The 15,742-nt window shown below is 34.3% G+C and overlaps 1 protein-coding gene across 1 annotated transcript; it reads right to left on the reverse strand.

The window, feature by feature from the left end:
• LOC109847057 (protein FAR1-RELATED SEQUENCE 5-like) lies at positions 13,149–15,334 on the reverse strand. Its single transcript, XM_020416303.1, has 4 exons — positions 14,913–15,334; positions 14,564–14,822; positions 13,925–14,485; positions 13,149–13,754 (listed from the first exon to the last, which is right to left on the reverse strand). Exons 1-4 carry the CDS (start codon positions 15,332–15,334, stop codon positions 13,149–13,151), a joined length of 1,848 nt encoding a protein of 615 aa, XP_020271892.1.

Here is a 15,742-nt window from a genome sequence, read left to right on the forward strand (position 1 = left end):
TCCCACTAGCATCTTCTAGTATTTTGTACTTCAAATCGAAGCACCCGCAGTCCTAATCAGAACACATGTATTCCAACCTGGATACCACTATGACCCTCACTTTCATCTGCCTTGCTGTGGTGCCTTCACCTCTTTTGTGTACACCAAGAGATCTTCGCCACCTCTAACATTAGAAGCAAATTAACCATGCTTCTTCTCCTGAATTGAACTTTACAGTAGCCTTCCCTCACTTGTTGTCCTTGTACTCCACCTGCATCGCTCGTCTCGAAGCATATCGGTGCACCTCTCCTACTCCACACTATGAGTTGGGTGTCTCTATCTCCTCCATCACTTGGCTTGGACTGAATATGAGTGCTCATCGTCTTCAAGTCCAATATCACAATCTCCATCTCCTTGTATGTCACTCGGTTGTGCCCACTTACAAGCTCCACCTAGTCTGGTACTGTCCTCCTTGAGTCTACACACCAACTAACTCCTGCTCCTGCGATATCTTTAAATAATTACATGCTGGCAACTCTACTGCTAGAATCACGTTTGATTCTCTATATCAGTCTCATCTATCGCATACTCATTCGCCCTATTTGCCATAAGATCTGTCTTACTACTACCGTCAAATTTTTTAGCATTTTCTGAGCAATCTGAGAAAAATCTAAAAAATTAAACTCTTCCATCGTGTTCAGAGCACTCCAAAACCTAGGGATCAATTCCTGAATCGTCAAAATCCGCCTCCAAACCCTCGATCAGATGACAAATTAATCTTCATTTTTTTCCTTTTTCTTTTTCTTCGTCTTAATTCTTGTAACGCCGCCAATCTTCATTCTTGTACAATGTCTACCTTATGAACTCGCTTTTGGATCCATCATCATGGCTCTTGTTATGGTGTTCCCATTCGCCAAAAAGCAACATGTTACCAAGCAATTGACAGGTGTATTGCATGCTATGCCCCAATCAAGTTGGTGGCCAGAAACCAGTAGGGACGACAACTAAGCCGACTTGTCGAGTCGACATTCCCTCATATCAACATGAAAGGCGGTACTTATCGTCCCCTTTTGTCGAAGACGACTCGCCATGAGCCTACTCGACCATTTGTTGAATGACTCGCGAGGATGACTCAAAATGCGTTACTTCTTGGTGAAGTTAAAGGATAACTTCTGCCTCAAGCCTCTCCCACTAGCAACATGTGTGCATCACATTTAATGCATGATAGGCGGATCATGCCTCTAGCCCCAATAGCCTACATGACTCATCGAACCACGCAAGCACCGCCATGCCATCAATCACTTCCTATTTAATGCTGAACTGATCGCTCATCTAGTAGCTAGCCAACACCTGTAAAGTAGGTGCTGACTTAGCCACCATCTCACACTTCGCCACTGTCATCTTGTGCTCTGACGAAGTGACCAATCTACCCTTATTACCTTAGTATAAATGAAGGTATTATTCTATCTTTAGGGGCTGATCGGATCTGATTTAAAACAGGATCTTGAAAAGAGGTTCACAAATCTGATCTTTAAGCAGACATACTGTACACACAAGAACTCTCACAGTTTTTTATTTTTTTCCACTCAAGTTCACCAGCTAACTTGATCGTCGGAGGAACCATGGGGGAACCAAGCCCCGTCCTCTCACGAGTTTCTACTTGTACAGACTTCAGCCACTCAACTCAAGAACCGGACATAAAGTCGGGGAAGAAAGTGGCCCCTCATAAATACTCAACAACCCCATCCAACCACGGATATAATTAACTAAGTGATCACTAGTATATCAACAACTCTGATACCACTTGTTAGGAATTTTAGTCTCCCCGCATACTACGATCTGCATAACTCGAAAGCCAACCCGCAATCAACAAGATAGAAAACAACCATAATCAAGAAGAAAGAACACCGAGATTTACGTGGTTCGATCGACCAACTTCGACCTACATCCACAGTGAAACAATACTAGAAATCCATTATGTATCAGGGAGAACTATAATAGAAACCACTCAACTCTCGTCTCTTAATCTCTCAACCTCACATATATAACCAAGTCTCATATTCTCTCCAAAACCCACTCCTTACAATCTTTTGAACAGACAAAGACTGTGAAACTCTCTCATCTTACATAATATTCTTGAATCAGTCTACGCCCTCTAATAACTCTAGATTGTAAGAATATTGGCTCTCTCCTTTCTCCCTTGATTTTTCCTCCAACAATAGGAGGATATATATAGGGAAACCAAAACCCTGTCTCTAGCCCAACTTCCTAATTAGAATAGAATTCAAACTCTTAATCATGATGAGACCAAATCTCCTAATCATGATAGATCTCTAACTCTATCTAATCTTATGAAGTTATACAAAGAATCAAAGATAAAATCCCAATAATAATCTCCTCCACCACCCCCTAGGGGTGCATTCAGTTCAGATATGGCTCAGATATGATGCTTACCATATTCATATCTGCTTATTCATTTTGGATGTTGATATGAATAGGATATATCACGGTAAGGAAAATTTATATTCATTTCCGCTAAAATCGAATATAGATACGAATATACATGCAGATATATAAGCAGATATGCATGCAGATATAAAACAGACATGAGAAAACTAGATATTTTTGAGAAAAATATAGTTCATGTGATACAAAAGAGTTCATTAATATGTCCGTTATATCTAAAAAGCTAAGATTAGATATATTAATCGTCAATATTAACCTCATATACTTAATCTAAAGACTAAGATCATTATAATAATATAACTAATATGTATTCAGATATTTGGAATACGGTTCCGGATATTTCACTACAAAATCATAACTGTAACCATATCCTATCGATTATAGATTTGAGTAAATATATATGTGTTCTAACAGATAAGGTTACGGATATTTTCTCGGATACGGATACAGTTTAACACCCCTACCGCCCAACACAGCTAACCGGCGTGCGACAGACTCCCCTTCACGCCCACCAAAACTTACTCTAACCCTCCTGCCCCCTGCCCCCCGGCGGCACCACCCAACCACGCCCCCCAAACCAAAACTTACTCTTATCAAAAAGTTAACTTATTTACTATTATAAGTGTAGAGCATCTGATTACCACCTCATCCTTAATATATGGAAGAGGAGAGATTTTTTTGGGTAAAGATTACCAAACATGCCATCAATACCCGAAAATTAAATATTCGATTATCGAAGCTATTGATTTATTTAAAATCTAACTAATCATTGTGCTAAAAGTCGTGCCAAAAGAACTGTACTATTTTTCCCCCAAATAATGATTATATTTGAAATTCTTCCCTTCATAGTGGTAATAAATGTACCACAAAAAATCCACTATTTTTTTAGAAACCACCTTTAAAATAGGGTTATTGTATAGAAACCGACTTTATTTTTCAATTTATACATAAAACTAGATTTAAAGAGATTTCTATTGGAATCAACCATGGACCCATATTTTGTTGGGGAATTTTAGTCACCCCACCTACTACGATTTGCGCAACTCGGAAGCCGGCCCACAATCAAACAAAACAACCGCAATCAAGAAGAAAGAACACCGAGATTTACGTGGTTCGGTCGACCAACTTCGACCTACATCCACAGGGCAACAATACGAGAAATCCACTATGTATCAGGGATCACTATAAAAGGAACCACTCAACTCTGGTCTCTCAATCTCTCAACCTCACATATATAATCAATTCTCATATTCTCTCCAAAACACACTCCTTGTAATCTTTTGAACGGACAAAGATAGTGAAACTCTCTCCTAATATTGTAATCTTTTATACGGACAAAGACTACGAAACACTCGCCTCTCGCACAATATTCTTGAATCAGGCTACGCACTCTGCTAACTCTAGATTATAAGAATATTGGCTCTCTCTCCCTTCTTCCTAGTTTTTCCTCCAACAATAGAAGACTATATATAGGGAAAGCAAAACCCTACCCCTAGCCAAACTTCATAATTAGAATAGCATACAAACTCGTAGTCATGATGAGACCCAATTTGCTAATCATGATAGATCTCTAACCCTATCAAATTCTCATGAAGTTATACAAAGAATCAATCACAATCCCAACACATTTCACTTAATTTTTTGGTAATTGATCCCTTTTAACCTTAATTAAGGATGATCTCTCTAATACACATGGTATTTGACGACTAATATAAGACTTAAAAGTGACTCCAAGTAGTGGATTGTAACAAAAAATAGTTTAAAGATGATTTATGAATAAATTAATAGTTAAGGTTAGTTTCTATTGAATGATTCTTTTTTAAAGGTGGTTCCTAGGGTAAAAAACCCTATAGTATAATATAATTATAATTGTTTCCTTGAATCTGATCATAGTACTTATTCCTTCTAACTAGTCTTTTGGCCCGTGTAAAGCACGGGCTATGAACATTTAAGTTATTCTTAAATTTTTTCTTGTATAATGTTGTTGTTATGATTTAGATATATAAAATTTTTATGTGCATATGTAAATAGATATTATATTAAGATATCTATAAAAAGGAAGGTATATTACTATTTATGGAATGTTAACTCTATTTGGTAATTAATATATTACTAGTGTGCACCCCGTGCAAAGCACGACCTTCTATTTTTTAAGTATTGCATTTTGAATTTACCTCCCTCTAAGTTTTAATAGATTTAATTTGATTATTGTATACTTAAAATTAGAAATCATATCTACTCCTTTATACTTAAAATAGGATCCAGGTTTTAATATATTTGATTTAGAAATCATATATACTCCTTTATACTTAGCGGAGGATCCAAGTTTTAATATATTTGATTTAGAAATCATATATACTCCTTTATACTTAGGGGGGGATCTAAGTTTTAATACATTTGATTTAATTTACTGTTTACGATACAGTAAAATACTATAGTATAAATTAATAGTAACTTCAAAAATATAGTGCCAGATTTGAGTTACTGTTTACGGCATATTAAGCATTGCTTGCTGTTGCTTTGGGGGGGTTCGATTTACTGTTCATACTACAATATTTACTATAGATGAGTCTGAGTAGTCGATTTACTGTTCACAATACAGTATTTTACTATTGCGGCTAGACGATTGATTTACTGTTCACACTGTAATAATTACTATAACATAAATATTCATTCTTGGGTCATCCTATGTGTATAGAAGAATAGATTAAAAATATATATATATATATGGAGAGGTTCTAATAAAAACCTAAAAAACTAAAAACTAATCCTAACCTTACAATCTATTTCATCCAATGGTCAAAATTAAAAATGGCAGAATTGAAAATAAATACATCTTAAATACACATCAGCTGTCAAAATTAATGTAAAAGGGGTAATTTAGAAAAGATTCATTAATGAAACACACTGTAATTAATTAGCAAAACCAGTCAAACACTCTTTTTCACGAACACGTCCTTTCAGTTTCACTCTATCAAGCTTTCTAAGCAAGTTTTCCCTCTCTATCGTCTCATCTTCTATCTACCCGAACAACTAAATTCTTCACATTCCGTCGATATCTCAACACTTCGTTTTCTTTCAACATCTCATTACAACTCGAACGAAGACGAACAACAAGCCTTCGACGCTCGAGATGAAGAAAAATAACTTAAAGACTCCAAAACCATCGTCTTCAAGAAGGGGTAAAACAATTCCAACCCTCGTATTAAAAATGTATATTTTTATCAAAGTTTGAACATTTTTCATAGATTCAGTGAGGAAAGTTTCAAAATTTTTAGATTAATCACTTGCATGTTGTTGAATACTTTTTTATTTTATTTTTTTAGCTTTATAAAATGTTACTTGCATGTTGTTGAATACTTTTTTATTTTATTTTTTTAGCTTTATAAAATGTTATCGATGCATGTTCTAGTTTAGGGTTTTTATTTTTTTATAAAATGTTATCGATGCATGTTCTAGTTTAGGGTTTTTATTTTTTACAGTTTCCTTGTTCTTGTGATAATAGGTTTTTTTAATATTGTAAGATGTTTTTATTTTTTCTAAATGAGTAGCGATTAATTTTGGTTGTCTGGATTTTGTAATATGCACTGTAGTTGATGTGTAAAATGTTTTTGGTTTATATCCGATCATTGTCATCATGTTAGACTCGCCTGAGAGAAGATAACTGCCTTGAATGAATCTGGATTCGTTGAATAAATCTCGATTCACCATAGTGAATCTCGATTCACTAAGGTGAATCCAGATTCTTCATAGTGAATCGAGATTCATATATTGGATTTTCTGGCCAGTTGTGGAAAAATGATTATTCTTTAAACTTCAACTTTATCATGATTGTTTGTTTGTTTGTAAAAAATACCAAATATGATCCGAGGCCGAGTATATAGGATGGAAACTTTCCCAAATATGATCCAAGGCCGAGTATATAGGATGGAAAAATTATATGCTTTAGTGTTTTATGTATACTAACAGTGAAATAAAACTGTAGCGATGATCAGTTTTTCCTTGTTGTGTTGAGGGACGAGCCACTGAAATAATGTATGGTATGGGATGGAGTTGGTTTCATATCATTGAATCTGGATTCACTTTGCTGAATCTCGATACATTTTGTTGAATCTCGATTCACTTGAGTGAATCGAGATTCACTGCGGTAAATCGAGATTCACTCAAGTGAATCGCGATTTAGTGGAGTGAAACGAGATTCATTTCAGTGAATCGCTATTCACTGGATTGAATCGTGATTCAGATTATAATATCTTGATTCAATAATGTGATTCCACCTTCATGATTACCATGCATTATTCAAAGGCTGGTCTCATTAAAAAATGAATTGTCATGGGTTTATCAGGTCTACAATCTAGCTCAAGGGACAAACAAACAACATGTGTTGAGATTGTTGAGGTATTTACACCTATACCTCTTCAAGTTTAATTGCCAGATAAAAAGAAACCGGACAGGAAACAGAGGACACCACGCACTGTGAACGTGCCCAGCAGTGACGAGGACTTCATCAACCCCCCAAATAATCCTGCCGGTGAGGATACATCAAAGCATAGCAGGGATCAAGACAGTGAATAGATCACAAAAGGAAGGAAGAGGATGAAAAAGGTTGGTGTACTAAACATCTTTAATTTTTTTTATGTATTAACTGATGGATAATTTGATCTAATTATATTATTTTTATCACAGGAGAAGGTTGGGAAAAAAGCAAATGTGAAGTCTGAACCTAAGGAGTTGACTAGGATACAGGCCTCTCCAAAGATATTCTCTGATATGGTCTTGTCACTCTCTGAGTCCCAAAAAGAATGGGTGAGACTAGCTGGACTTGGAGGTCTTTTACAATTTGGATTAAAGGAACTGCCACGTATGTTGGGGTACCAGATTCTGCAGTCCTTTGACAGTGAGGCCGTTGCGCTTAATCTTCCTAGAGGATCAATCAGTATCACAGAGGAAGATGTACATCAAGTGATGGGATTACCTCTGGGCAGGAAGCGTATACTAGCCTTCAGTATTGGGAAGTCAGCATTGGTGGATGAATAGAGGGCTCAATTCACAGACAGTGTTGGTTGGAAAATTACTCCAGGGGCTGTGTCTGAGAAGCTGAAGCAGAGTTCTGATGTTAACCTGCTTTTTAAACTGAATTTCTTGGTTCTCTTCCACAACAACATGATCCAATCGCTTAGCAATCCGCATGCAACCAATGGATTCTAGTTCTTGGTGACAATGTTGATCAGTGCTCTGAATACAATTGGTGTTCTTTCTTGCTTGACTCAATGATAGAAAGCCAACACAAGTGGAAGGTAGACCCGACAAAACAATTCTACACGGGTCCTCTTGTATTTTTGATTGTAAGTCACTTGTATAATATTGATTTATTTTTACATTACTGTAGTTAAAGTAGTTTTACTTGATGATTACTAATTGGTGTGTTTTATTTCTTATCTCCGTCTTTCTAGCTGTTCTATGCTGATCGGGTTCTGTTCAAAGGGAGGAGGTTGGTTGAGAGAACAACCCCTACATTTTTAGGCTGGACTGACTTGGCCTTGAAGGAAAGACATGCAGAGGAAATAAGTACAAATTCATTTGGCAAAGGTGCATTTACAAAGAGGGATGAACTTGCACCTTCATCTCGAATGCAGAGTGGTACTGAAAACTCGCCTAAAAGTGTTGAGACAATTCGAAAGGTTAGAAAATTAAGTCGCAAGACTTTGTTTATTCAATTTAATCTCAATTCAGTAGGAGTGAATAGAGATTCACTTAAACTGAATGTCGATTCAGTTCAATGAATCGTTTTACTAATATTGAATCTCGTTTCAGATCAGTGGTTATCGATTAAGTTAAACTGAATTCCGATTCACTTAAGTGAATCTGGATTCAATGATACTCAATCTCGATTTACTGAAGTGAATCTGGATTCATTGATACTAAATCTCGATTCACTAAAGTAAAACTGGATTTACTTTAGTCAACTCTGGATTCAGTCATTTGAATCTCGATTCAAATACATTGAATGTAATCTCAATCTATCGAATCTAGTCTCTCGCCATGTTAATAATTTATGGTGACCAATGTCTGTGATATTCAAACTGCAGGATTGTATTGAGAGGGTGCAATGGAGAGCTGTAGAGTTGGAATCTGCAAAAGGTAGATATGATGCAGAGTGTGAGATAATGAGAAAGCTGTTCCCCAATGACAACGAGCTCTTTCAAATTCAACAGAGAGTTTCAAATGTTCTTGTGCAGGGGTGTGGACATCGTGGAAGTGCCTGTGACAATGAAACAGCTGGGGGAAATATTGTTAATAATACCCCTAATGTGAACACCGAGGTGAGTAGAGATATGCATGGTTCCCCTGCTGTTGATCCAATATCAGCTGAGTTACCACAAACACAAGGAGATATGCATGGTTCCCCTGCTGTTGATCCAATATCAGCTGAGTTACCACAAACACAAGTCTCCCCAAATTTTATTCAAGAGGTTGATAAGATTATAGAGTCTGTTAGCATGGGTAAGGTTGACAAACCAGTGAGACGCAAGCTCAATGAATCTGGAAATGCACAGACTGAAGAACCTAGTTTTTCTCTTGGGCTGACACAGGATACTCGGACTAAGACAGTGGAAATGGTTGATGTTGTACAGATTGCTAGAGCTTGTGAATCTGAGATCATTGATGACTCTGTAGGAAGAACTGATAAACAAGCTGAAGATGCTGCTGCAGTAGATGAACGTAAAGGTAAAAAAGTTCAGGTGACCGAAAATAAGGGACATGCGGGAAGGAGGAAAGAAAAGAGGATGGTGAAGCCTGCAACGTCCCTTCGGTCACCATGGGTGCAGAGGGTATCTGAGATTACTGCTAGGCAAAGTCAGCTGGAAAGCATCATATGGAACTGGGTGCATAGAGAAGAAGCAACTAATTCAGATGATGATTCTGATGAAGAAGAGAATTTGTGAGTTCATAAATCTTATTTGATCTTTTATTTTTAGGTGTGAGACTCCCTGTTTTTAGTATTTTGTCCCTTTATTAAATTGAATATTGTTACTGTTTTTTCAGTAAAATGGTTTTTAAGTGGAGACAAATTGAATGTTTCTTACCTGCTTTTAAGACTTTCCTTCCTTCTGAGGACATTGAGGCAAATTTAATCAGCATTTGGTCCTATATTTTGAACAGCAGAGAAAAAATAAAGTCTGAAAATTCTCCACTTAGATTCTTCTGCAATGTTGAGACAACTGTACGTATCTTTCTTTATTTAATTTAAAATAACACTTGAGTTACATTTTATTTAACCAGTTTTATGTTGTACAGTTTTGCAACATTCATTGGACAGATGAGTCTAATGATGAATTGAGATACAGTAGGTTTGCTTCCCGGATGGATGAGCAACTTGCTCTGTATCTACATATAAAGTTTAATGAGATTGATATGGTAAAGATTCGAAGACAATGTTTTTGTTCTTTAACCCAATTTTAACTATATCTGTAAAAGCAGTGATTAAATTTCACAACCATTAGGTCTTCTTCCCCATAAATGCGTTTGAGCATTTCTACATTGTGTGCTATGGGCTAAAGAATCCAAGTATGGAGCTGATTGATAATAGCAAAAACTGCCCAGACTACAAGGAAAAATATAAAGGTCGTCCTGAGGGTTTGGTATGTTTTCCACCTTACGTATGTGCTTTAGTCATTTACTGGCAGAATACAGTAATAAGTGAATCTGGATTCACTATAGGGGCTGTTTGGTAGGCTGCAACTGGAGTGGTTGCAACTCCAGTTGCATGCAACTAGCTCCAATTTGACCAGTTGCATGTGTTTGTTTTGCTGCAACTCACAGTTGCAGTTGCAACCACAGTTGCAAAACAACCCTTAGTTGCAACATATGACTTACGTCAAAAATGACCGCAAGTCATAGTTGCAACTTAGTTACAACTGACCTAAATTTATTAAAATCAAAATCATTACTTAATATTTCAAAAATAATTCATTAAAGGTTTAAAATAATCTTTTAAATAATTCTTATTATAATAATTTCTTCAAAATTTTTTTTTAAAAAAAACAACATTAATCTTTTAAAATAATTATTATTATAATAATTTCTTCAAAATAATATGTTAGTTTTTAAAGTAATATATTATCTTTAAAATAATATATTATTTTTTAAAATAATATATTTTTAAAAATAATATATTTTTTTAAAAATAATATATTAATATGTTTTTAAAAATAATATATATTTTTAATAATATATATTAAAATAATATTTTTTTTGAATAATATGTTTTTTGAATAATATATTTTTTTAATAATATATATTTAAAATAATATAATTTTATTGAATAATATATTTAAAATAATATAATTTTCTAAAAATAATATATATTTAAAATAATATATTTTTTGAACAATATATTTTTAAAATAATATGTTTTTTGAATAATGTATTTTTAAAATAATATAATTTTCTAAAAATAATATATATTTTAAATGATATATTATATTATTTTTAAAAATAAATTATTTTTTAAAAATAAATTATTTTTTAAAAATAAATTATTTTTTTAAAATATATTATTTTTTAAAATATATTATTTTTTTAAAAATATATTATTTTTTTAAAATATATTACTTTTTAAAATAATATATTTTTTAAAAATATTTTATGAGTTGCATATGTTAAGTTATAAGCATAATCAAACAGCTGCAACTATAAGTTGTAAAATTTAAATTTTAAACCAAACAATTGTAATTGTAGTTGCATGTAAGAAGAGTTGCAACGTCTCAGTTGCATGCAAGTGACACTTGCATTGCAACTCCAGTTGCAAACAACCAAACGCCACCATAGTGAATCTCGATTCACTAGATCAGAGAAATCCAGATTTGCTAACTCTAGTGAATCTCAATCACTAGAGTTAGTGAATTTGGATTCACATCTTTCTGTGAATCTCGATTCACTAGAGCTAGTGAATCTGTGTTCACACTAGGGAATCACGATTCACTAGCTATAGTTAATTCTAGTGAATCCAGATTCACTAGTGTGAATCCAGATTCATTAGAATGAGTCCAGATGAACTAACTCTATTAAATTCTGGCGAACTAGATCCAATGAATCGAGATTCACTGTCATGAATACTGTTTCCATATAAATAACCAAAACAATTTGTATATTACATTAGACATTACTGTATGATAATTTGGATTTTTTATGTGATATTGATTACTTTTGATTAAACAGCACAAGAATTTTGTGAGATATTTGGCACACAAAAAACATCACAAGTCGAGTGAAATAAAGAGATTAAGGCCTGACAGACTTGAGATGGAGTGGAGAATGGCCAAAAACGAATTTGATTATGGTATTTTTGTCATGAGACATATGGAGACCTACATGGGCGGTGGTACAGCAAATTGGAACTCTGGTTTCCATAGAGAGGGTGGAAGTGTTTAAACTAATAATGTATTGATAATTTACAGTTAGTCTTTATGAATTAATCAAATTTAGAATATAGCTACTGAATCTTGAAGTGAATTATTGTTCATATCGACAGGAGCGATTAAAAAAGCAGCTACATAGACTGAGGTCTATATACTGTTGTCAAATTCTTACTGATCTAACAAATGAATTGGCCAAAGAAGTCATCAGGAAAGCCCAACAACACCATGCTGAAACTGCCAATGTCAAACAAGGGAGGAGGAAGACCACAAGATCTCAGAGAAAATGATATTCTGTCATCAGCATAATTGAATTGTTGAAGTTTACAGTTATTGAGTACATTGTCAATTAATGTTATTGAATATAACAGTTTGTTTTGATCTGCTTTTCTATGTAAATATACTTTATAATATATAATAGCTTTGTCGTAATTTTATTTCTAGATTTGTGAATAGTTTGGATATATAAAATACTGTGAAGGTAATGAATGCAATTAGAAGAATTTCGATTTAAGCAGACAATGTGAGTTATAATTCAAGGTTTTGTGTAAGATTCAGTAAATTAATCATACTTATTATGGATTGAATGTATTTAATCTGGATTCATTAGTTTAATATTATCTTAAGTTATTAGTAATTTATTTGATTGAATCTAGATTCACTATAGTGAATCCATATTCAATTCAGTGAATGATTCACTACAATGAAAGATTCAGTAAATTAATCATACTTATTATGGATTGAATGTATTTAATCTGGATTCTCTGGTTCAATATTATCTTAAGTTATTAGTAATTTATTTGATTGAATCTAGATTCACTATAGTAAATCCAGATTCAATTCAGTGAATCCAGATTCACTACAATGAATCTAGATTCACTATAGTTAGTCCAGAATCACTTAAAGCGAATCAATCAAATAATTTGATTGTTTGATTGATTATAGTGAATCCCTATGGTGAATCCAGATTCAATTCAGTGAATCCAGATTCACTGCAATGAATCTAGATTCACTATAGTTAGTCCAGAATCACTTAAAGCGAATCAATTTTAATTTGATGACTGCATACAACTACTTTATCACTCCTATTGAAATAATACAACTACTAATAATGAAATTTACATGCTATATGAGTACATCTCTATTCAATATACTAACATGACACAATATAACCATGTAATTAATAATCTAGTAAATATATGTCATTAAGAATAACACAATTCAGCAATTCTAATAAGAAATGTATTACTAAACATGATTTTGAAACGAAATATGACAACTAAATTAAACATCACTCTGCTGTAATGTTTTCTTTAATGGGCATGTCCGTGTGTCATGAAAATCGAGTTTTTTGCACATATTACACAGCCTTGGCACCTTCTTCTTTCGTTGACTAATTGATTTCTCATAATCACCAACAATTCTCCGTCCACACCCCTTGTTTCTACCTTTAATGGGAGGTTTAACAATCATTTCAGCTGGTATTTTTGAGCCAACAAAAACCTCTATTACATCATTTTTGTTTTGTGTGTCAGATTTCCCACTAGATTCACGCAAACTGTGCTTCAACTCCTTCAACTTCCCTTCCAAATAGTCAAGTCTCTCACCATCTAAACCTGCCAAACTCACACAGGATTGGAAATCATACCATATGTCATTCAACTTGCGATTTGTAACTTCAATTGCATTGCACTGTTCTGATATTTCCTTGAACTGCAATGAATGCCTCATCTCAGCACCTTTTGTCCATCGGTTCACAACAAGATGTCTTGGTATTTTTGTTACATCAACTTGGTTCAGTGCAAAAAAACCATGTCTACATACTATACCTATTTTCTCAAACATCCTACACGTACATTGCACGTCATTGTTCAAAACAGCGTATTTCACCTAAAATTCAAAAAACAATGTGAATAAAAAAATAAAATGACAAGCGCATGAAATAGTCACTGAATCGCGATTCAGTGGTGTGAATCGAGATTCACTTCATTGAATCGCAATTCACTCTATTGAATCGCGATTCAATTTTTATTTTTTCAATCTCGATTATTAAGTTTTACCTCAAATATTTTTCCATGTCTCTTTTTGTCCTTTATGGAAAAAATCTTCACGCCATCTTCTTCTGATATACTGTTGATACTCATATCATAACAGGATGACATTATCTCTTTCTGTACCTCATAAAACATTGTTCGAGTGTACAACTCTGCTGCATCCCTCTCCAATAACAATGGCGTGTCCATTCTTGGCATCGACTTTGTTCCTTCATAGTTTAATCTTGCGTTTGTATGCCTTTGCTTCTCCATAGCACTCTCGTATCGGAGATAAAATTCCATTAATGTGTCAGATCTACGGTTGAATTTGTCAAAGAAACTGTTCTCACTCTCTGATATTGATGTAGTCCGCAATAAACCGGCCATTGGATCATCAGCATAATAGGCTGGAATCCATGACTCCCGAATGTTATACAGTTCACACAACCATTCATTACTTTCAAGCTTATATTCTTTCATAACATCTTTCCAACCGACTTCAAATGTTGCTGGATCTATATCTATACTCCAAATCAGTGCATTTATCTTCCTCTTGAAATCATCCATCTTCGAAATGCATTTTGCCAACTACAATATAAATATATAACGAAAGATTCAGTATTTATCTAATGAGGATTCATGATGTTTATATGTGGGATTCATTACCTTTTGGTTAAATTTCTTCATGATGTGCCACATGCACAAATGGTGACGTGCTTCTCTAAAGACGGTTGGTATAGCTTGCTTCATGGCAGGGTACTGATCTGTAACAATACACTTTGGCTCGCGAATCATGCATTTCATGAATACCTCAAAAATCCAGACATAGTTATCAATGTCCTCTTTAGCTATCAATCCTGCTGCAAATACAACACACTTCTTATGATTGTCGAGCCCAGTGAATGGAACAAACTTCATGTTGTACCTATTGTATCACATTCAAAAAATATAAGATTCACTATGATATATAATTCCAATATTGCAAAATCGTAAGAGATTAACTATAAAATCTTACTTGTTTGTGGCATATGTAGAGTCAAATAATATCACATCTCCAAATACATCATAATTTCTTCGTCCAATAACATCTGCCCAAAAAATACGAGTTAATCGACCCCCTTCATCGACTGCATAATCATAGAAAAATACATCACACATCTCCTTCTTATCCGTGAACTTCTCGATGATCATTTGAGCATCTCGATCACCTTTATAAAGCTTCACATCCCTACTCCAATTTTTAAACTCGGTACACGTAGCACCAACATTAGAATAACTTCCACACAACTCCTTAGCAAAGTTATATATTTTGTTAGGCCCCATGTTGGCTTTTGCACCATCAAATACAAGTTTCTTATGTGCGAGACCCATAACTCTATTTGACTTCATGTTGGCTTTTGCACCATCAAATACAAGTTTCTTATGTGCGAGACCCATAACTCTATTTGACTTCAAAATTGTTTCCTACTCCCGGACACTAAAAAATGAGAATGCTCTTCAACGAATGAGAGAACATTATATCCTTTCAAACCATCGAACTTAGAAACGACTTTAGCTTTGCAACCACATCTACTAGATACAATTCTCCTTCTCTTTTTCGAAATGCTACTAAAATCCTTAAAATCAACATTCATCTTTGATTCATTGCTGCCAGCTCTACTGCAAAGAATGTGTTTAAGAAGAACTGTATCATCCTCATGTTTCTTCACTGTATGTCGTCTGATCTCAAACCCACTTTTACGTCCATACTCTCGGTAAAACTCTATACCATCCTCTAGTGATCGGAAATTTTGGTTTAGATAAGGTTTAAATTCAGCTTCAACCCGAGGTTTCCAATACATACCA

This window comes from Asparagus officinalis, chromosome 7, assembly GCF_001876935.1.
Source record: "Asparagus officinalis chromosome 7, Aspof.V1, whole genome shotgun sequence".
Classification (NCBI taxonomy): Eukaryota; Viridiplantae; Streptophyta; class Magnoliopsida; order Asparagales; family Asparagaceae; genus Asparagus; species Asparagus officinalis.

What these genes read in the sequence shown, in the direction of transcription:
- LOC109847057 (XM_020416303.1), bottom strand. Translation starts at nt 15,334, where the DNA reads ATGGGTCTCGCACATAAGAAACTTGTATTTGATGGTGCAAAAGCCAAC. An exon ending in TCTACATATGCCACAAACAA is followed by an intron (nt 14,823 to 14,912) that starts GTAAGATTTTAT and finishes GTGATACAATAG; the next exon opens with GTACAACATGAAGTTTGTTC. An exon ending in TGAAGAAATTTAACCAAAAG is followed by an intron (nt 14,486 to 14,563) that starts GTAATGAATCCC and finishes TTTATATTGTAG; the next exon opens with TTGGCAAAATGCATTTCGAA.